The 21,800-nt window shown below is 41.3% G+C and overlaps 1 protein-coding gene across 2 annotated transcripts in view; it reads left to right on the forward strand.

Moving 5' to 3' along the window:
• Window positions 1–12,866, forward strand: part of CCDC88C (coiled-coil domain containing 88C) — a 99,143-nt gene extending 86,277 nt beyond the window's left edge. For both annotated transcript variants that reach the window (XM_026849483.1, XM_026849484.1), the window contains 8 exons: window positions 630–719; window positions 1,529–1,770; window positions 5,663–5,845; window positions 6,170–6,238; window positions 7,037–7,105; window positions 7,864–8,165; window positions 9,133–9,348; window positions 10,576–12,866. In XM_026849483.1, coding sequence (XP_026705284.1) covers window positions 630–719; window positions 1,529–1,770; window positions 5,663–5,845; window positions 6,170–6,238; window positions 7,037–7,105; window positions 7,864–8,165; window positions 9,133–9,348; window positions 10,576–11,589 — 2,185 coding nt within the window. In that variant the 3' untranslated portion in view covers window positions 11,590–12,866. The remainder of the gene's footprint in view (window positions 1–629; window positions 720–1,528; window positions 1,771–5,662; window positions 5,846–6,169; window positions 6,239–7,036; window positions 7,106–7,863; window positions 8,166–9,132; window positions 9,349–10,575) is intronic.
• The last annotated feature ends 8,934 nt before the right edge of the window (window positions 12,867–21,800 follow it).

Here is a 21,800-nt window from a genome sequence, read left to right on the forward strand (position 1 = left end):
TACATTAGACCTACTACTTGAATGAAAAAAGATTTGCTAGCATCCACTGTGCAGGTTAATAAAATAATGAGTAAAAAAAAAAATAGTACATAGCACTGCTGAAAGTGCTTAACACTGCTCACAGGAGACCAAAGTAGTCTTAAAGAGGTCAAACATTATTTATTTCTCTAGTTACAACAGAGTAAGCAGAACAGAAATAAAATACCCAGTTATCCTGTAGACAAGAAGTTTGAACTGTGTAAGGATCTTAGCCCTTGAGTAGTTGTCAGTGATCTGTTAATAAGACTGAGAAATCAGCAAACGAATTTTCAAAACTAAAATAAGATTAATCTTAACACCCATGAAACAAACACTGCATGAGTTATTAGTGACTAATCTAGAACCAATCTACAGTTAACTCTTTCACCTTTCATGCTTATTACATAAAAATCACCCATCAGCAAGCTTGTTAGGCTTTTGCATTTGCCCTCTCTAAACAGACAGTGAAAGAGCTCAGTAGGATTCTGAAGGTTGTGCAATAGGAAGATATTTCAGTCTCTTTTCTCTCTTGGTGGCTTTTGGTCTTCAATTTTTTTGATTATGCTTAATTTCATACAGTTGGTTAAGAATGTGCTTTTCCCCCCTCACAGTGATAAACTGAATGCCTTAAGGAGACACAAGGAAAAACTTGAAGAGAAGATAATGGATCAGTACAAGTTTTATGATCCTACTCCAAAAAAGTAAGTCCCATATGGGTTCGGTTCTGCTATTGTTATACAGATTTGTAAGGGTCTCTTTATAAGTGGAGATAACAGAAATTTCATCTGAAATAAGGACAGTGTCATCTCCACTTCTGTTTTCACTCTCACTCTGCAAGCCATTCCCTGAAGCAGCAGGTTGTGTTGATAAAAGAGCACGGTACCTCGTGTGGGGCCCTCTGTTTTAATAGTGGAATCTGAAAAAGTATTAACTGGAAAAGAGCCACTTTGTCCTGATGAATATTGTCTTGTCCCTAGAAGGGAGAGGAACCCCCAATATGATAACTGAGCAGCAGTCGGAGCTTCCAGAGCTGCTTTTCCAAAGGGGATGTCAGAAAGTCTGTCAGAAAGGACTTAAAATTATATTAGAACAACAGAAAAAGAGCCAAGCTAATTCCACCACACACTGTTCTGACTTGATAGCCTGAGCAAAGAGAGGGGATTTGTCTTCAGAGCAGTTTTCATTTCTTCTCAGTCTGTTCCTGTAGTAGAGCTTTTCACACTGTTAAAGTGTGGGTCCATATGTGTAGTGTAGGTTTCTAGAAGAGGGAATGGTTGTTTTTCTCACATTTCTCACGCTGAAGAAATATTTCTGTGAAATAATTTTGACTTCGGGAGAGAAATATATCTCAAGCTCTGTGAAATTTGTGCTGCATCTTTCCAGCCATTTAATATCAGTAAACAAATAAGAATGTAAGATGGCTTGATGGCTTTAGCACAGATGTAAACTTCTTCAGGGAGTATTTCTTGTAGCATTTTGTGAATCCCATCCACAAAACCTGCTTTATCAGGAAAAACCACTGGATTGGAGCCAGAGCCTTAGTCAAGCTAATCAAGCCAAAGAAGGAGACTACAAGGGAGCGATTGAAACCAGCAGCAGAAAGCCCTCCATGGCATTGTGAATCGCCCGAGATGGTAAACTCTCCATCTGCCTCACAAAAACTGAAACATCAACAAGAGACTCAAGATAATACTTCTCAAGGGTCAAACTCTATGGAAGAGAGAGAGAACGCAGGGGGTTCTTCAAACAAAGGTAAGGAATGCCCCACCTAAATTCATGAGCTGAACAGCATTTTTTGAAAATATTTTAAAAATATCTTTTAATATATAGGATATGTTAATACTCCATTACATTACATTTTATGCTCCTTTTTTTAGTAAACTAAAAGTTTTACTAAGCAAAATTCCCTAAACTAAAAGGCTGAGTAAGCTAGAAGGTTTTTTTGTTTGGTTTTGGTTTAGTTTGGTTTGTTCCTTTTATCTACTTCTCCCTTCAGCTTTTGTATGCAGTTTCTTGTTTTGCCTGAATGTATTGCAAGTTGGAGATGCTTCTTTTACTGGGGTTTTGCAACAAAGCAGATTAAAGTTGGACCATACAATACCATGGTTCATGAGCAACTATTCTTCAAATGGGTCTGGTCTTACAGCCACTGCCAGGAGATGGCGCACATGCAAAAGAAATAACAACATGCTAATTGACTGTAATCGAATTATTTTGGAGGATGATACCACGTTTTGACTTAGAATCAAATTAAGAATTTCTTAATGTAAAACGATGAAATAAATTCTTGAACACTCTTAAGGCAAACATAAGGAAGCTGGAATGATTTATTTTTCTGTTTAGTTAGTTCATACAGTAAATCAGGCATTCCTAATTATGGGAAATTTAGAAAAAAAGTTCCTCAAAATAAATACTCTGTGATCTATATTAAAGGTATTATATATCACAAGCTTTGCTTATTCTGTTGAGATCACTCAGCTTCTATATATACGTTGTTTTCCTCCCAGAACACTTTTCAAGAAGCAGTTTTGAAATTAATGCTTAGATAATAATTCCTGTCTTCCTACTGGGGAGTGTGGGAAATGGAAGGGGGGAGCAGCTGAGGAGGTTAGAACTATTGTTATGAACTACTGCAAGTGCCTGTCTGGCTAAAGTTTTTGTATTGATTGGGTTTTATTTTTCCCTTTTCCCATTGTATTCTTCAAGGTTGTTGATTCACTTAAATTAAAAATGCATGTCTCAGATCATCCATGGAATTCCCGGAGGTGTTAAGTGTTTAACATGCATCCAGAGTTCAACCTAGGAATTTGGTCTTGGGTTTCCACAGAACAAGGCCCTCATGGAGTGCCAGAAATAACAGAGAGTCTCTGGGACTTCATTCTTTTTGATGTTATTTGAAACATGGTTATGTTGAGACAAGCATCAGTGTTAAAGCCTATAAGACATCTAGGAAGTTTGAGTATATTATCACCAAGTAACATGCACGCCTATTTGATTTCACTTTATTAAGTAAAAACATATTGGGTGATCTAACAGTGATTTCTTAATGGACTTGCTTACATTTTATGTATACATGTTAATCTGTTAATTAATCTGAATCAGAATGATTATCAGTCCTCCAAATATATGTATTAGTCCTCCAAATATATGTATTAGTCTTTGTGTAGCTTGTTTTGGTTTTACTGGTTGTGTAGTCTTTAATCTGTTTTAAGACACTTTAAATCTTATTTACAAGGTTTTCTTTACTTTTTTTCTTCTTTTTGGGATACCTGGGTGATAACAATTTAGCTGCGCATCGCAAAAAGATTGCCTTTTTGAGAAGCAAAATCAAGGATAAAGAAAAGTCTCCTAAGTCTCCATCGAATCATCAGTCTCTCTCTAATCGGCTCCGGTTCTGGTCTTCTTCCGACATCCCATCCTCTCCTAATGAACCTCTTTCTTTCTCGGAATTGGGAGATTTCTAACACCTTCTCTTTAGCATTTATCTTCATTTTTTCTGACAAATATTTTAAACTAAAAAAAAAAAAAAAAATCCCATGTGCCTTAAAAGAACACACACCTTAATAGAAACACTCAGCATGTCTTTACAATACTCTTAAGTGCAAGCACAGATTAGCGAACATGGACTTAAATTTTCCTGTAGAAGATGAATCACTATTGCACACTGTGGATCATTTCTTCAATGCAGCACATTTTTAGGGGACCTCATGGCATACAGTTTGCGTATGTATATTGGCTGTGGTGCATGTTATAAGTAAGTGAAGATGCTACGCGCTTCAATATTTTCTTGCAATCACATACTTGCATCGTGTCCAGTTAAATTGTTGAACTGATTTGCTGTTGCTATGCTTTCTACAATGTCATAGTCCTACTAAAATACAAATCTAATATATAAGTAGTCTCAAATCCTGGAGATTTTTTCAATATTCTGTGCCACCGAATGCTAAAAATGGCAGGTTTTTTTAACATCTTTGTCTGCTTTTAAATACACTAGCTTTGAATATAGAGTGGAATCTACTGGGAAAATTATTCTCTGCAAAGTGTCTTGACGTTTGCATTCAAACCTGCTGTTTAGCAAGGTTTTACACTTCCAGCTATGAAAATTCATCTTGAATTGAGCTACAGTTTCAGTTTCTGCTGCTTCAGTTTTGACAGATTTTTTTGGAAGAAGAAAGTAGATTTGTCCTTTTAAGATTGGGAATAACCTTCATCATGGATCCATTGCCCAGAATTCTTGTTGCCTGATAGTCATGACCTGGTGGTTTCTGAAATGAATGTGTGGGTCCAGTCTCCAATCTGTGTTAGAGAAACCTATGCAGCATGGGCAGTATGCCACTGGGCGCTTAGCAGAGAGGCCAGAAGATCTCATTTTCCTTCTCACTCTGAGAATTGACCCTCTGTGACACAACCAGGGACACTGTCAGAGTAGCCTGATATTGCCCATTTTGGGATTTGTAGAGAACGTTTGTCTCCAGGGCAGTTAATAGTTCTGACATCTATGGAAGGTGTTAAGTGCATCTACAAATTCAATTAGATTTGCATGCCAGGCTTTAGCCAGTAATTGCCCCTACAGGCATGTCATAAACATCAGTTCTGAAAGAAAGTGCCAGGCCTGTGCTATGGAGCCCACGCAGACTGTGGGAGAAAACATTGTTTCTGAAATCAGCTTCCAGGAGTCATCCAAGATGACAGTAACTTGGTCCGTTTCTCTAACACAACTTTGCTGTTCTGTGCTTTGAACTAACTGTCTGTCCATTGTCTCTGCAAAATGTTTATTTTGACCACCGCGCTCTGCTGTGTTTTCGGCATTTAGTTACTACTAGTTAAGCCAAGTACTCCCTAGAAATATGTAGAAAATTAGAATCTTGCATCTCATTAAGGGTGTTTGCTACAGTAAATTCTTTAATTTTTTTTCTATTTTATGTGTGCCTACATTCACATTACAAGAAATTAGTTAACCTACCTCATCACTAGGAAAGATGTCCTCAGCTTTCTGAATCAAAATAACATTCTAGCAGGTAGCTTTTGTTGTTCTCACACTAAGATCCCAGGAATTCCACTTAAAAATCATTGCACCAGAGCATCATAAGAGCAGCAGAGCTTTAATCTTGTAGAGACTGAGCTCTTAACCCACAGCAAAGATCTAAACCTGAAAGCAATTAGTTTAGTGTGGGGATCATGCTAGATAATTTCCAAATCAGCATTATTTCTCTTTGAAGAACAGCGTGACTACTGTCACTCTTTCCTTATACTATTTTATTACTGAAGCAAGTGCTTATAAAATGTACCTGCAAGGAATAATTTTATGGGAATTTTACACCTCACTTATCTTTTCTGCATTCATGACTTTGCTCCTTTTCTTCTTCCTTTCACAGTAATTGTTGCATGTATAATATCAACCCACCTACTGGCACTAAGCAGCCCTTGTCACTCCCACACTTTACAGAGAGCACACATGATTGAAAAACTGGTGGCAGAAATTTCCTATCCAATACTGAACTGTTTATGGAAAAGCTTGCAAAACTAGCGCCTCTGTTGTGCAGTTTCTTTGTGCCTGCTTGTCATGTTTGTATGGGCAGATAAATACAAATCTCCTAATGCTATTTTTCATTGACTTGTATTTATTTACCTCTCTCCCCCTCAGTGCTAATGGATGTAAAGCAGAAGAGGAATTCCCATCACGGAGGCAGCAATGATAATGTTGAAATCTCAGCAGACTCTGTGACAAAACACTGCTGGGTGGAACTGGGTCCCAGGACTTACTCGACCTCAGCTATTCATCTGCATGCTTCCACCCCCATCTCCAGGCTCCAAAACAGACCAAAAGGTGTGCAGTGCATTTGATGTACCAGCTGTTACTACAAGTCAGCCCACTCCGTAGTTCCTGCTTGGGTGAAACATGGCTTCTACTGGCATTCAAGTACAAAAACAGAGCACTAGTATTTTCACTCCTACTTTATCTGCCCAGTGATTTAATTGATCAGATGCTGGGTTTCATCACTCTTGTAATCTTATCAACTTGACAGACCACATTTGGATGTCAGTTCTGTGGTTCCCTGTCCAGTGGTTCACAGCAGTGGTGAGAAGGTGGCTGCTCTTCCAATGTTGGCTCTCTAAAAGCCTCTTGATTAAAGTTTTTTGTTCTTTTCAGGCTATAATTCAGAAGATAATCTATGTGAACAGTCCCCTGAGGTAGAGCTTGCAAGCACCAGACAGCACGGTAAGCTTGTAGCATATACGAGTGCTTTAAACCTTTACATTAAGACTTGTTTCATTGCATCCACATGAACTGTCCTGGAGCGTTTTAGTTAAAATTAACATGATAGAATGAGATATAGTATCGTAACACCATTTTGGGAATGTGGATCTAAGTACTTCTATTTTTCTATTAAGAAGCTTTTAATGGGTGTTTTCCCAAACTAAATTTTCAAAACCGATGCTGACTTTGAGATGAGTTGCCTTGCCCTAGTAACAGACCCTTTAATGCATGTCCTACAGATTTGTTGCTGATTTTTCTGAACAATGTTCAATTCCTTCCATAAGAGAGTGAATCAGCAATAAAAAACATTTAGGGTGTGGGGTGTGGATGCATGGCGGGAACTGGTGCAGCAGCAGCACTGCCTGGTTAGAGATTTGTGGAAGACTTAATTTGTAGGCTGATTACTAGCTCCTTCTAAAGAAACAAACTTGAGAAAGAGACAGCGGCTTATTGTTGAAATTCTTCAGTATTTACATTACTTTGTTTATAGTTGCCGTAAAAGAAAAAAACAGAACATACTTCTTTGTGCAAAAAGTAAGTGAGAAGAACAAGATGGATCCTGAATAACTTGAGTTGAAATATGAAAATGGTTTCTACTCTGTCCAGATTTTGGCATCCTGTGTATATTACGTTGTTAATGTTTTCAAAGTGACTTGGTTGCACAGGTCCTATTTTCGGAAAGGAGACTGTAGCCAAGTCTTTCAGAGAATCAGAGGAACTTAAGATCTGTTTGTTCAATGCTTGTTTTGTGTTTTTCAGTGTCCAAGCCAAACAGTTTAGAGAGCAGTAGGAACGCTTCCAGCAGCAGTTCACCTCTCAATTTGAAAGGTAAAGCTTTTACAGCTGAGTTCTGACAAACAGGAAGTTAAATTCCATGAAACTGTGCAAAATGCCGTTTTCCTTCCAATTAAATATGAAGACTGTTGTTTTGAAATTGTAATGATTATGCAATCTGGATGTGGCTGTCTTTGGGAATCAAAACTGCTGGCAAGAAGTATTTTTCTAAGATTGATTTTGGCAAGGGGTGGTTTTTAAGGCAGGCAGTCTAGTTTTGCTTCAGTCTGACTGGCATCATGTTGTGGGAAGTATCAGGCCACTCAGACTTTCATTACAACAACAGGTGTTCTTAGTCTGTACACAGCTTGTGTATGGAATTGGGGTGCTCTGGAGATTTGCTTTTGCTGAAATTGTGCATCCTTGAAGGATGCCAGGTGACCCAGCAGTGTGGGAAAATCCACTTTTTGCTAAGTTCTGACTCTCAGATCACACACAGCCAAGACTGGGAGATTTCCTAGTGGCACAGAGGTGGTAAAGATGCCCCTTTGCTATCTCTGTTATTCCTATACTTTGGACAAGTAGCTGTACTTGTTTTAACACAGGGGCTCAAAGTATGTACTGTGAGGTGTTAACCAGTCCTGATTCAAAGTTCTGACTGCCTTGAGTTCTATGGGAGAAGAAAGTAAGGGCAAAAATGCCATCTAGTCCGTGTGGAAGTGGCCCTGGATGAAAAAGTTTCTATCTCAGTGAGAAATCTACTGAAATGAGGGAAGAACAGTGTCTTTAATGGTATTTATGCTTCTCCTCAGGTTCCTTAGATCACATCCATGGTAGAACAGAGAGTCTCAGCAGTGAAGATACGTTGCCAAGCAGAGAGGCACCAGCCTTGCTCCGAGACACCTATCCCTTTCACTCCGCTTCTGCTGTCTTAAGCCCTAGCAGCAGGCATGAGTTGCCCTCCCACAGGAATGGTCTGATCTCTTACGATATACCTCAGAAGAGTACTCCATCCCAGTCTTACACCAGCAGACAACGGTCTGCCTCACCTGGCAGTGAGATGGTAACTTTGGAAGAGTTTTTGGAAGAGAGCAACAGGCTGTCCCCACCAAGTGTAAGTAAATAGAGCTAGATAGCCTGTCTCAGATAACAAAAAACCTGTTCAAAGCTGATTCAGGGGAATGAGGACATAGGGAAACCAGGAAAGTTCATATGTGTGGAACTTGCAGAGAGCTGTTGAATCTTGCAAAATGAATGAAACTGTTCCAACAACTAAGGCAAAATTAACTTTCACACAGCACTCTGCTGATTTATTCTGGTGTATCAGCTATGGCAAGCCAGGCAGATAGCTCACTGCAGGTACTACGTATTGGACTGCTGGGGCTTTCCAATACCAAACACTTGTGGTCGAGGTGTTTTGTATTATATCATCAGTTCTCAGCTCCAGGTATTTTCATTTGTGAACTGATAAGTTTTCTGTGGAATTTTCACCTGCTAAAACTGTAATTAGAAGTGAAACCTAACAGTAGTTTTCAATTGAAATGCAAAATATGAAGTTATTAAAAGTCTCCTAATCTGAAAATACCATCAGTGCATTTCGGAGAGAATATTTTTCTTGCTGAAGGAAGTTCTCGATGCTTTCACCATGCTGTGTGTTTGTATGCTGACTGGCACTGTTCTGTTGGTTCAGTGACTCCAGGAATATGCCACATGCTGAAGTGCTTTGCTGGAAATGAAATGTTGATTTTCTAGATAGCATTTGTCTTTTACTGTAGTGAGGCTGTGCAGTATTGAGCATGTTCTTAATATCAAGAACAATTCACCGATAGTGTAAGTGAGCAGATGTTTCTGTTTCATGAATGCCTTGGTAACAGTATTGAAATCAACAGAGCTGTACCATTTTATGCTACAGTAAATTCTGGTCCTTGAATTTTCAGAGCAATATTTAAGCATACCACCTATTCTTTCATTATCCTAAATACAATTATTAGCTTTTTTTTTTTTTTTTTTTTTTTTTTTGTCTGTAACTACATGACCATGTCTCCATTTTCATTCTTTCTGTCATCCTTGTTCCTTTTCAGCGTCGGCGCAGTTTAAATGAGAGTGAAATGATTTCATTGCACCAATTTCTGTTAGAAGCTGATGCACTGTATCCCTCTTGCTACTCCCTATGTCCTTCCCTCCATCAGGAACCTTCGCAGTCACTCGAATCGGTCCTCAGTCATTCATGTCTCGACAGCGTGAGGCACAGAACAGGCAGGGGAAATAGGAGAGCTACTTCACTGTATATCCCCAGGGTATCTGTTGTTATTGCTATGAAGGCAACAGCTCCCAACTTAACCTCAGCTTTTGCTAGCATATTAATACCTATAGAAGCATACTTGTAACTCTTAGCTGTTATTTTGAAGGCTGACAGATCACTTGAATTAATTGCTCATCAAGTATTTCTAGTGCTTCTTCATAAACATGCGTGTTTTTGGAGGACTAGTCATGATGTAATGTTAATGTGCATAACAGAAGTTTAAAGTGAAGTTAAAAATAACCCTAATGCTTTAACATTTAGTTGAGCATAGAAATCTTACTGCTGCACTATCACCATTGTTGGTGTTCACTTCTAGCAAATGAGTTTTGTGACTGGAAGAAACGTTTGGAACGCTAGTGAAATGAATATATTAAGCTCTAACATACTCCCTAGAGAAGAGTAAAGAAGTAAATTCCATGAGCTTGTTTCAGCATGTTTTTTGTGAAAACAGCATGTTCCATAACTACTCTGAGCATGCCTCATACTAATAGTCCAATGGCAGCTGATGAAAATATCACTGGTTTTGGATTGCATGGACCATCCCCATGAAACATTCATCATATATTTTATTTTACTGCCAGGTTAATTGTCTGACTTGAAATTTGCAAGTTAATTGTGGGCAAGCAATAATTTTGCAATATTTGTATGATTTTTTGTACATTTCATTATATTGTACATGCAGATTTTAACATGTATAGTATATTGACTGGGAGAGGTGAGGTGAATCAGTGGAGAAGCAATGAAACTTTCTTGTAATGCTAGCACACCTCCCCAGGATATTCTCTTCTGTTGTATCCCTGAAGTTAAGAGTGTTATCTAGATGAACTGTATTCTGGAAGATGACAGCCCGTAACTGATATTTGCTGATACCAATGGCTGTCATTAATATGATACTGATGTTACAGTGACAGTGGCTGATGTGAAAGAAAGGAAAAAAGATGCTGCCCAGGTTGCAGGAAAGATTATTTTTTTTAAATTTAAGACAATTAATCTGGCAAACAAGGCTGTCATGATCTAATTATGATAAGCATGTTACTCCTTGATTTGGATTTTTATCCATTTTAAACATTTGTATCTTCTGTTCCCCTCTTTAAAACTAAAATCTGTGGTTGTATTTGGGTTGAATTTAAGTGGGAAGATAATCTGAACGCAAAACTCTGCCTAATTCTTTAAACAAAAAGTGTTGTCATTAAAGTGGCATGTGCATATTTTCTCACACCAGGACACCTCCAGTAACAGAGACGATTTGCTCGGCGATTATTTCAGGAAAGCAAATGAGCCTTCAGCTACTGGGAACCTGGTGGTTCAGCCGTCCAGAAAGGAGGCTGCTAAAATGCCCCCTAGTCTTGCTGCTTCAGCTGTAAAGATGACTATCGCCAGTGAAGAAGGAAGAACAGCTAAGCCTGGAAATTACATGAAGCCAAACCTCAGACAAGTCGAACCTGAGCCTCTGGCAGATTCTCAGGGTTCCATTAAGCTTCCTCACACACCACAGCACCAGTCTGCCAATGGGATGCGACAGATGGCACAGCCTCAGCAGCTTGGAACCGCGAGCAGGAGGAGTACGTCCCTGAGCAGGGCATTTAGCTTAGCCTCTGCAGACCTCCTCAGAGCCACTGGCCCAGAGGCGTACAGGCAGGAGAGCTCTCAGAAGTCAGTAGCAGACCTGCGTGGGGGCAAGGATGCTGTCAGTCAGACCCTGAGGGCTTCTGTGCCATTGAGCTCCCAGGCAACCTTAAGAGAGAGGCCACAGTCTGCAAAGGTAGCAGGTTCCTTGCAAGGTGTCGATTCCCGCTGTCGTCAGCTGGATGCGCGGCGCCTTTCCCTGGCCCCACCAAAGGATGAGAGGCCGCTCTCCTTCCATCAGTTCTCTGCCTCACCCACTGCATCCAGCAGCAATCTCAATGTGCAGCAACAGGAGCGTGTGAACCCTGGGCAACACTACTCACCCACGTCACACACTCCCTCTAAAGTCAAACCCAAGCCAGCCCCTCGTACTGGGGAGGTGGCCACGGTGGTCCCTGCCAGAGCTGTTTCCAGCAGCACTGAGGGAAATATTTCCCCCGGGCAAGGCCAGGGTGATGCCCTGCTTACCAAGTGCCAGGGTAAGGTGCCAGAAGGCAGTGCTGGGGCTGTGGAGGAGCCCATGAGAGGAAGCAGCTCCAGCAGCACTCCTGGGTCTCCGGACCCCCAGGGGGATCAGCAGACAGTTTGGTATGAGTATGGGTGTGTGTAACCCACAGATGCAGCTAGTAGTATGTGTGTTTGGCATTGCTGACGTTCAGGTGGCATTTGGCTAGACACTGTGCCAGCTCTTAAAAGGCATGACCTGCATGCTGCTCTGAGTGTTCTCCAGGTACTGTTTTCTAGTTGGACAAGATATGATTAAGAGAAACAAGGAGCACAACCCCAGCCTTTCTTTTGATGATACTGTTGTGCCTAAAGCAAAGTGGAAGCCTGACCTAATCTCGCAGCAGGCTTGGCAACTGATTCTCACAGGTGCTGAGCATTCCCAACCTCCGGGAGAAGCTTTGCAGGGTCCTCTGTCATTGCTGCACTGTGCACCCCTTCTTTCTGCATTGAAGAAGAGGTCGTGTGTGTGCTGAACCCAGCCCCACCATTGATAAAAACGTTAACCATACTGAAGAGGTCATGTAAACCCAAACTTCCCCAAAGACAGAACCAGACACTTGGCTTAAGTAGCTTAAAGAGAAAGCTGAAGAGCAAAAGTGTGTGGCTTTAGCCATGGATCTTTTAAAATCAATTGTCCTTGCCACAGCCACATTTCATAGATAGTGTGTAGACTTCAAGGGTCACATCTTAACCTTCCCCACTGGGGCTGTGTAAACACACAGAGGCCAGTGTACTTCCCCTGCTGCCTTCGCTATAGCTGCAGCTCCGTGGATCCTTGACTCTGCAAGCCAAGTGGTGCTGCCTTTTGAAAATTGTTTTATCTTTTATACAAACACTGGAACTAATGCAGCCTTTCAGGGTAGATGCCATTTCAATTGCAAAGGTGGCATCTCATGTACAAAAGTGTCTTGTAAGTATGTATATAAGAAGCTCAAGTATTGTATAGGAATGCTGTGTAAATTGTATTATTACATCCTTGTGTGTATGACAGCCTACATCCTAAGCAATATGTGGGATTTTGTCTCTTAGAAATCCTTGTTTATGTCTCCAAGAACTTTGATCAGTATAGAAAGCAAAATAATTTTGTATACATGTGAAAGAAATATACTTTTAAAAAAACTATTTATGTGCAAAGAGGTTCCTTGTATGTTTCTGTCCAGAGTGTCATCAGCTGCTTATGTATATATGATCAAATGTGTATCTTTAATTCTATTTCATGTTTGTAAAGCTGTTTTTCTTGCAATAGACTAAATCCTTAAAAAAATACTTGTTTTGTTGGTTCAGATTTAATCTAGTAAAAGCTAAAACTGATTCTGCTGAGGATGTTTTTGTTTTCTAGTATGTAGTAATCACATTCTGGAAACTACAAAATTGTTTATAATAAAGATTAAAATAAAATAGATGGATGTTGTACTTTTTTTTTCCCTGGGGAGAAAAAAAACAACCCCATGATTCATTGTGCTGGATGAGATCCGTCTGCAATAGCTTTGTGTAAGCCTCAGTATTGATTTACATTTCTGTGTGGCAGAGTTGCATTTGTTTTTATAATGTTGCCACAGGAGGCGTATCAGAAATCTTTCCATTTGATTGTAACCTTCGTACTGAAGACTTAAAGAGGATTGATCATGCAAATTTGATGACCTCCAGGTCACTGCAGAATCAGACCATTAGATTTTTATTCTTCTCTGACCACTTCAGACAGTGCCAAGCATGCTGTCAATTATGACCAAACTTACATCTTGTACAGTCTGTTTCATGCTTAACTCTCAGGATGCCTTACAAAAGTGAGAAATTACTCATCTTGGAACATGAAGAGAATGACAAAAGAAATTTTCGGCCTCTGCTATTTTAATGGCAAACCATAGTTTTGCAACAATTTTAAAATTATGTGCCGTACAGCAATTTTAGAACATACTGAGTGTTTTTGGTAAACTGAAATTCTTCCAGAAATTCTCTCTCAACACTGATTCTTGGAGAGATCACTAAAGGTGAAAGGTGTTTTTCCCTTATTTCAGCTGCTCTTTAGAGGCATGTTGCCTGATTGCCCTGCAAGGCTGGATGGCTGAGGAATTGATTTGTGTGTTGTCAGTTACTGTAGATCTGCCTTTGCTATAAATACCTGCTCAGTTATACCATAGTTGTCATTTTCTGAGTTATTTACAATTATTTACTTTCTCAGTTCTAGTGAGTTTGAATAAAAATGTACTTAATAGTTACATAGTACCTTTCAAATATGGGAGAAGTTTAAATACAGATGTCATAACATGAAACAACTGTTGAAGCATGCAGTACTGTGGCACTTGGGCTTTCCTGAGAATGTTAAGGAAAATTTTGGTAATAGGTGCCTGTCGTGCTGCAGCAAGTGCAGTCATTTTGCAGTCTTCTTAATTCATGTAATTGTTTTCAACTCTTCTTTGATAGACACAATGGCTCCCAGGTTGATGTGCTCCCGACATGTGCTCCACCATCAGGTAAGAAACAAGAGTGGGTGGGAGAACAAGGCCTGTCTGCAGCCAAGATGCTGCTACTTTTTGCCTTTCTGAGGTGCCCAGAGCAGTGATTGGTAGTACAAATGGGTGTTTCAGTGCATCAGAGCTAACATGGGAGACAAGTTGATCGTGTTTATAGAGAGAGCAATGAGCAAATCCTCCCACCTTTGTGCTAGTGGAGCTGGGCAGGTGGCAGGAGCTGCCGGGAGAGGTTTTTCTGTGAGGGAAAATAGGAGGGAGCAGAGATGCCAATTTCAGATTTCTCAGTTCCTTCCACAAAGAAAAGGGGAACTGCAACAAAAGAGCAACTGTTTCAATTTGCCGAGACCTGCTGTGTGCGGCTGGGAGTGCGGGGCGGCAAGGTGGCGAGGCGCCGGCTTGAGCCCTGCGCTGGTACGCCTGGAGCACCAGGGCAAAGGCACCTCTCTGTAGGAGCCCTGGCCGTCAGTGCAGCGGCTCTCCCCAGCTCTGCCTGGCAAAGGGCTGTAGGGGGCCGATATTTCCTGATGCGGGGGGAGCACATGCGCTCTGACTATAGCTCATAGATGGGCGCTAAATCGCGGTGTCGGTGGGTCTGCATGGAACACTCAAGTAACATTCCGTAATGGAATGCCTCAGTTTGTATACATGGCTCATTATCAGTTTTCTCCTAAAGGACAGGTTTTTGAAGGGGATCCCATCCCAAGGAGTTAGCTAAGTTGCCAGTAGGTTTCTGAGAAAGCCAAGAAAGCCATTTCATTCTGTGCCTTTGGCAACACCCACTCCCTGCAGCGTGCTCAGACTGAAGTCGGTGAAGCTGTTTGAAGCGAGGAAACAAATTTTTCTTAAAATTGAATGCACTGCATGATGATGGGACTTGCTTCAAGTAAAAGATATGGCTGCTGTGGAAACTGCTCCTAGGGAGTTGTGTGCTCCACAGAGTATTTCCTTACCAAAAAATCTGAATCCCAGGTCCTTCACAGAGACACCGTGTCATGGAAACCTTTTTCCTATTAGATATTCAGCTGTTCCTCAAATCTTGGGGCTAAACATTAAGGGAACAGACCTTTTCTGATTTCAGTTAATTGAGTGCGGAACATAAAACCTCCAGAAGAAGAATTAAAAGTAGAATTTTCTTTTATTGTAATGAAGTTCCAAGTGTAAGTGCATTGTAAAAATGGCTAGTACATAGCTCAGAAAAATGATGCATCAAGGAATACCATGTGGTTGGAAATTATTTCTCATCATCCAGATGTTTGAGGGCATATTAATTCAGCCAAAGGTAAATTAAGACAGAACATGGAAGAAATGCTCCAGAAATCATTAGTTCAGTGAAATGACTACAACCCGAATGTAAAGAGATCAACACAATTTTTCTTTTTTTTTTTTTGGTTTAACATGAACCCATCTGTGCTGCGAACATTTGAATTGTGGTTTTGCATTTTTAGATGAAAGGGAAAATATCAGTTGTGGTAAGCTTCAAGAAAGAAATTTCTGTCCTAACAATTGCTTCTCTGCCCATCAGAGTTGTGGAGTATTGGATCCTGGCAGCATGGTGGTAAAGTTGGGAATGTTTTTACAAATCACCAGTACCAGACAGAATTAACCTGACCTAACAGCACAGAGTGAAATAGTTAAGTTACTAAAAATAACAAATGGACGTTGTTATTATTATGAAGAGTTGCAAGACTGGAGAAATAGGCTGGGCTGTGAAGGTCTTATCTTGAAAGCTGGTACTAGAGTCTGCCATAAGAACTAAGAGAGAGTGGTACCAGCTGAAGAGTGGTGAAAAAAGCTATGATTTGTGAGAGTACTGGCAGGAGTTTAAGGTGAGTGGGAGAAGCTATGTCAAGTTTTTCAAAACTATGTGGTGCTTTTCCAGTCACAAGGTTTTCTTCAAAACTATGAAGAGAACAGTAGGTAACAGAAAGCTGCTGTTTAAAACCCTCTCAAATAGGAAAGTCTTTAAAAGGCTAACCTGAGTCCTAAAGACAGTGAAATGTGAGTTGATGAACTGTGACACAAAGTTCAGATTTGAAGGATGACAAAGAATGCCATTAAAGAGTAATATGGATGAGTGGGCACCCCAGTGCTTGACTACCTGTGCTTACCCTGCTGAAGATGTGGAAGCGCCAATTTATTGACTGTTGGGTTGGAGGGGAGGAGAGTAGTGGTGGAGAAGTGAAATCGCTTTTTACTGACAACAGGACAATGCAAATGTGGTTATTCCACAGAAACTAGGAACCTAAAATATGTCCAAAACAAAGCAGAATGCCATGGAAACTAATGTCAGCTCTATCATTCCCAGATGCTGTGCTGATCAGCTCTAGTTAAAATACTTGCGTGTTTTCAACCAAAGACTATCATAACTGAGGGTTATGCAGCTCTGATGGTGAGGCTGTGCTCAAGTACGTAATGCATGTGTGGCGTACCAGAATGAGGAAGAGGAATAGATTTAAGCATTCGTATTAGCCTGTGAAGAGCATGTATTGCACAAAGGGAAAACGGAAGGAGCGCAGCTCTCTCTTCAGTGAGTGACACCCTTCTGGTGTGATCTCAAAGTCATGCTAAAGCAAGAGAGTGCTTATGAAGGGAAAAATGAAGCTATTGGCAAGACTCATTACACCAGGCTCTTAGGGAATCAAATAGATTAATATAATTTAGTGGTTTAATGCTGTTGATTTATGGTATGAGATAGTTTATGGGAGAGGTAAACAGCCTCTGCTTTAAGAAAACTTCATCAGGTAAAATGTAAGAGGCTCTCCTTCCTCTCCAGCATCAGCTGCTGGTTGCCTTTGGGTTCTGAATGGAGCTGGGCTATCACACCAGGAACAGTGGGCACCTCTCCATGTGAAAACCCTCAAATTTACAAGTTAAAGATCACCTCATTTTTTCAGTGGTTGCCATGCTCTGGAAGTGAGAGACACATTAATGACAAGTAAAGCACAGATATTCTGGAAGTGAGAGACACTTTAATGACAAGTAAAGCACAGTTTGTGTTTGGGAACACACTGCTACGGAAGAACATGAGAGTTTGCGAAGGATATTCGACCTGGAGAAGCAGAACTCCCCAGTGGACTGCTGAGGCATCTCTAGAGACTTGCATTGCAGGCAAGAGGGAGTTTTCTGCAAGTAAATGGAGAAGTTTGTAAGAACCAAAGTGAGCATTTTGTTGTGCTTCTAGTCTGTTTTACCATTCGGCAGGGTATTTTGAAAGTCATGGTATGTGAAAATTTGTGTTCCCTTGCTGCTTTAAATATCTCTGACCAAAATTATCCCATTCTTGTTAAACCTATGGAAAATGCTCCCCTGCACCTTTGCAAAAGGATTTTTTTTTTCCTCTCGTTATCCAAAACTTGGCATTTGTGTGTGTGTGCACTGTGAGCCCATAAAATACCTAATCCGTGGATGTGTGTGTTTCAGAACCACTGGTTACCTGGGAATGTTCTGCTGCAGCATCTCAGCCTTCTACAGAGATGAAACTCCCATTAAGTTTGAGAGTGCTCCTGTAGGACCCTTTTGGCTATTTGTGAGTGAAAGTAGAAGAAATATTGAGAATCAGGGAAATGTCTGTGAAGGGAAAATCTCAGGAACTTTTTTTTTTAGAACTGCAATCCTCTGAATAAGCATTGCTTGCTCATAACAGTGCAAAAGCCTATCAGAGTTCAAGAAGCATCTGGATGATGCTCTTAGTCATATGGTTTAGTGTTAGGTAGCCCTGCAAGGAGCAGGGAATTGGACTTGATGATTCTTATGGATCCCTCCCAGAGATATTCTACGTAAACAGGCAGATGGAGAAAATAAGCAGGCACAAGATCTGTGGGATAGACCTTGAGGTGAGCAGACGTAGGAAATTATGAGCACTTCTGATTTTGCATTTTGAAGGAGCTTGGGAAACACCAGCATGGTGAGGACAGACAGAATTTCCTGCTGGTTATGTGGTATGGACACATTCCTGTGATGAGCTGCTGTGGTGTCAGCCTGCGTCACCTTGCTGAGCTTTAATTTGTGGCAGAAGTTCCTCAGTTTTTCTGAGTTCCCAAAGGTGTTGACAGTCTTTTTTTCTCCTTCCAGAAATTAGCTGCTGAAGGTACCAATTGAAACTTTGGTAACCTCTGAGCTAGGAGAGAGTTTATACACACTGAAGGATGCTCTCACAAGGAGGATCCCTGGGAAGGGATAAGGTAAATTGAATTATGAAAACATTGGTACCCCAAGCTAGATTACCTGGCCCCAGATTGTATTTCTAGACCTGCAGGGCCTGGCTGATACCGAGCCAGAGTTGTGCTAACCAATGTGAGATAGAGCTGAGGCACTAACCCACCAAGTCAGCTGAAAGGCGCAGCTCACCGGCAGCGGAGGCTGCGAAAGGCGTCCCCTGCGTGTCCTGTCTTTGTGTCTTCCTCTGTGGGACATGACAGTGAGTGGGATAAAAGTCTGGTCAGCAGACATTGCTAGCATTGCTAGCAGTCTTATGAAAAGATTATGAAATAAAAGTCTTTAAAATAGTTAAGGATTGGGTACAACTTCAGAGATTCACCATTTGAAGGATGGAAGCTCCCAAGTAGCCGGTGCCACATGTGAGAGACCCCACTGCTTGTGGGTGGCCACAGGCATCACATATTGTCACAGGTATCCGCAGCACTTCTTCAGGCCAGTGCTTTTCATCAGTGCTGGCCTTGCCAAAGCCCTCATGCTGCTGGCAGAGCACTGACGCACATGGTGCTCTGCTTAGCAAGCACTTGGGCTCTTCTCCATTCTTTTGTTTCTTGGCAATAAGAGGTTGGTGCTTTTCTGTTGGCTTGGAAGACAGAGCTGAGCTGTTGGTCTTGTGCTGAGTCTAGGGGAATGGGAACCCTTCAGGCTCTGAAGGGAAGCTGGGAAATCCCAGCAAGTCAGACACTGAGAGGGAGGAGAGCGGGTCTAACGAGCACAGTGGCAAGGGCAGAGACCCGAAGTTTCTTCTGGAGGTAGAAGGGTGACCTGGGTGATTATTTGTGAGATGTATGTTAGGCAGTGGCATTTTTCACTGGGAATTCTTGAAGCCAAGCTCACCACTTGGGACACATTCTGGGCATAAATTCTAGAACATTGGTCCATGCATCTTCACAAAGCACCTGGAGTGCAGATCTGAGGACTACACATGTGCCTTGCAGAGTGAAAACAGCGACCTGTGGAAAAGATTAAAAATAACACATGGTACAGTGCAGACTGGGACAAGAACAGAAACAAGAGAAAACAGGATAACAGATAGATAAATCGAGATGCCTGGGCTACAGTGAAGTCTGCAGCAGTGTTCCCTCTTGCACTGGCAGCTGAAACATGTGAAGCCTTGTGTTGTGTAGCCACTCCTCAGTAGGATCTGGATGTGCAAAGGCTCTAGAGATGGTACCAGGATGGAGGGAAGAGCAGTAGCAAGTCCTTGTTTCTCAGCTACACAAAATAGGTATGTGGGTGTGGATTATCACTGCAAAAGAGAGAAGTTATTTGTTTTCCTCCTATCCTCATAGAAGTGGATGCTTGAAAGGATTTAAATCAAACTCAATAGAAAAGTTGACCCTTACAGCCAAAGCATAGATCAGATAATTGGAATTAAATGGAGCCAACACTGCCACAAAGGGCTTCTCCTGAAATACACTTAGGGAGGGATGGTGATGACAGGAAATGAGATCAACATGAGTGAGCAGAGGTTGGGAAAACATGATCTGTGAAGAAGACTGAAAAAATGCGGTTGTTTAGTCTACAAAATGAAAGTTTAAGAGGGACAGCATGATTAATCTTCAGACATTTAAATGATAGCAATAGACTGTTTCATTCGCAGAAGGACAAGGAAAAAATAAATTAATTTGAAACATGGAAGATTAACATTTTTATATTAGTGCAAGCTTTTTAAGAACAAGCCTAGCCAAGGGATGGAGACATTGCCAGAGGAGAGGTAGAATCTTCCCCAATGGCAATTTAATAGAAGAAGCTAAAGTTCTGGAGGAGGTAGTCTAGCTTTCCTTACTGGACCTTAGAGTAAGGAGATGGTCTAGATGACCTCCTTCCTGCCCCACTTCTGTGGCATCTGTGACATTTATAGCACCAGGTTAGTTCCATTCTGTTTGAAGCTTGGTCCTTCTGGTTCTGACACATGCAAGCCAGGAGCTATTTGATTCAGTGGAGTTACTTAATCATTATACACATACAAATGATTTGACCAAAGCAAGTGAAAAGCAAGAATTGCCACTTGCACTGAGTAATAGCTATTTGTCAGCTTTAATAGCTGCTGCATAATTCACAGAGATAAAAGGCTACAGCAACTGTAATTTCTTTTCATTTCTAGAGTTTTAAATATGGCCCAACATGCAGTTGCTGACTCAGTGTGATGGAGCCTGTGGTCTGCAACAGACACTGTTCTGCCCCCTTGATAGTGACAAGGGCAGGTGACCCAGGCCACCAAATCTCTTTATTTTAGCGACCTGTTTTACAGCATCTGCATGCCGAGACAAGCAAAATAGAATGACTGGATGAAAGGAAAGCAAATCAGGATTTTTCTGGAGTTTATTTTGACTGTAATTTTTTGAAAAGAAGATTTGTGGAAGTGACTGTTTCTGCTCCACTTGCAAGGCCTGATTTACCAGCTGTGCTGGTCAAGTGCTGCCTTTTTAGCACATGCTGATAGACATATATTGTGTCTGATGACCACTGCTCTGGCTCTGCTTTCTGGATAATCTGGTCACCTGTATCTAACATCTGTCTAACACATCTTTGAGCAAGTTTGCAGTTCAGCATGACAGAATTGCAGCCAGTGTAGGAACTAGGAAGGACGTACTGCCCACACTGTCCCTCCCACCCGTGTCTCTGCTTTCCCTGGCACCCAGAGGGGTAACCACTGCCTATGGGTCTTCTCAGGACTTGTTCCCCATCTGCAGCCTGGACCCTGCAGGAGGTGGAAATGCTTTACCTGCAGCCACCAGTGAGGCCTGGATACCAAAGTGATCTCTGCCCCTGGCAAGGTCTTGGGAAAGACAAGTAGTCCTGTATAATGCCCTGTTGCTCCTTATTGAAGAGTAACGCCCATATTCCTAAGGAAGTAACCAGACTTAGTTTTCTTAATACCATCTTTAATAAAGTCTTTAAATCTAATAAGAGCTGTGATATCCACAAGTATGTAACTGTGGATTAAAAGGCACTGGAACAAATGTTTTACCTTGCTTCCTGAAGCACCCTGCTCTGTGCAGTTTTTTACATGTAAGTATTCTTACATAGGTATATAAAAATACATATAAATACTAAATGAGTGCTAAATAAAAAAAAAAACCAAACAAACCAAACACCAGAAAACCACCAAAAAACCCACCAAACAAACAGAGGGGGGAGCATTCCAAGTAGTCCTGATAAATTTGATGTGAACCCATCATATTCTTTAGTATTGCACAGGGTGTTCAGCCTCTGGCTGTGCTCTGGGAGCCTGTGCCTTGCCTCTTCAGGCAGGTATGCTGTCTGCATCTCTGCCATCCTCTGAGCAGCATAGTGAGCCTGCAAAGGACCATTCTGTGCTTTTTGCAGCATTTTATGGCCATTTTTTCTGCTGCATCCCTCCTCAGAAACTCTGAGAGATCCTTTAATCCCACAGATTATTTTAGATCTCTGATCTGCCAGAGGCCTTGGCAGAGGAAGGGCTCTGCCATCTGGTACCCCGTCATACCTGAAAAGCCCTTTGCTTGTGTTGGGAACGAGGAGTTATTTTTGATGCTGGGTCTGACGTTAGCCATGGATACTCCTGGAGTATTTCCAAGTTTTATAAATGTCATTGTATCCTCTCCCTGGTGTATTTTAGTTGGGGGGGGGGGGGGGGGGGGGG

The sequence above is a fragment of the Athene cunicularia genome, assembly GCF_003259725.1.
Source record: "Athene cunicularia isolate RWA chromosome 5 unlocalized genomic scaffold, athCun1 chr5_part1, whole genome shotgun sequence".
Classification (NCBI taxonomy): domain Eukaryota; kingdom Metazoa; phylum Chordata; class Aves; order Strigiformes; family Strigidae; genus Athene; species Athene cunicularia.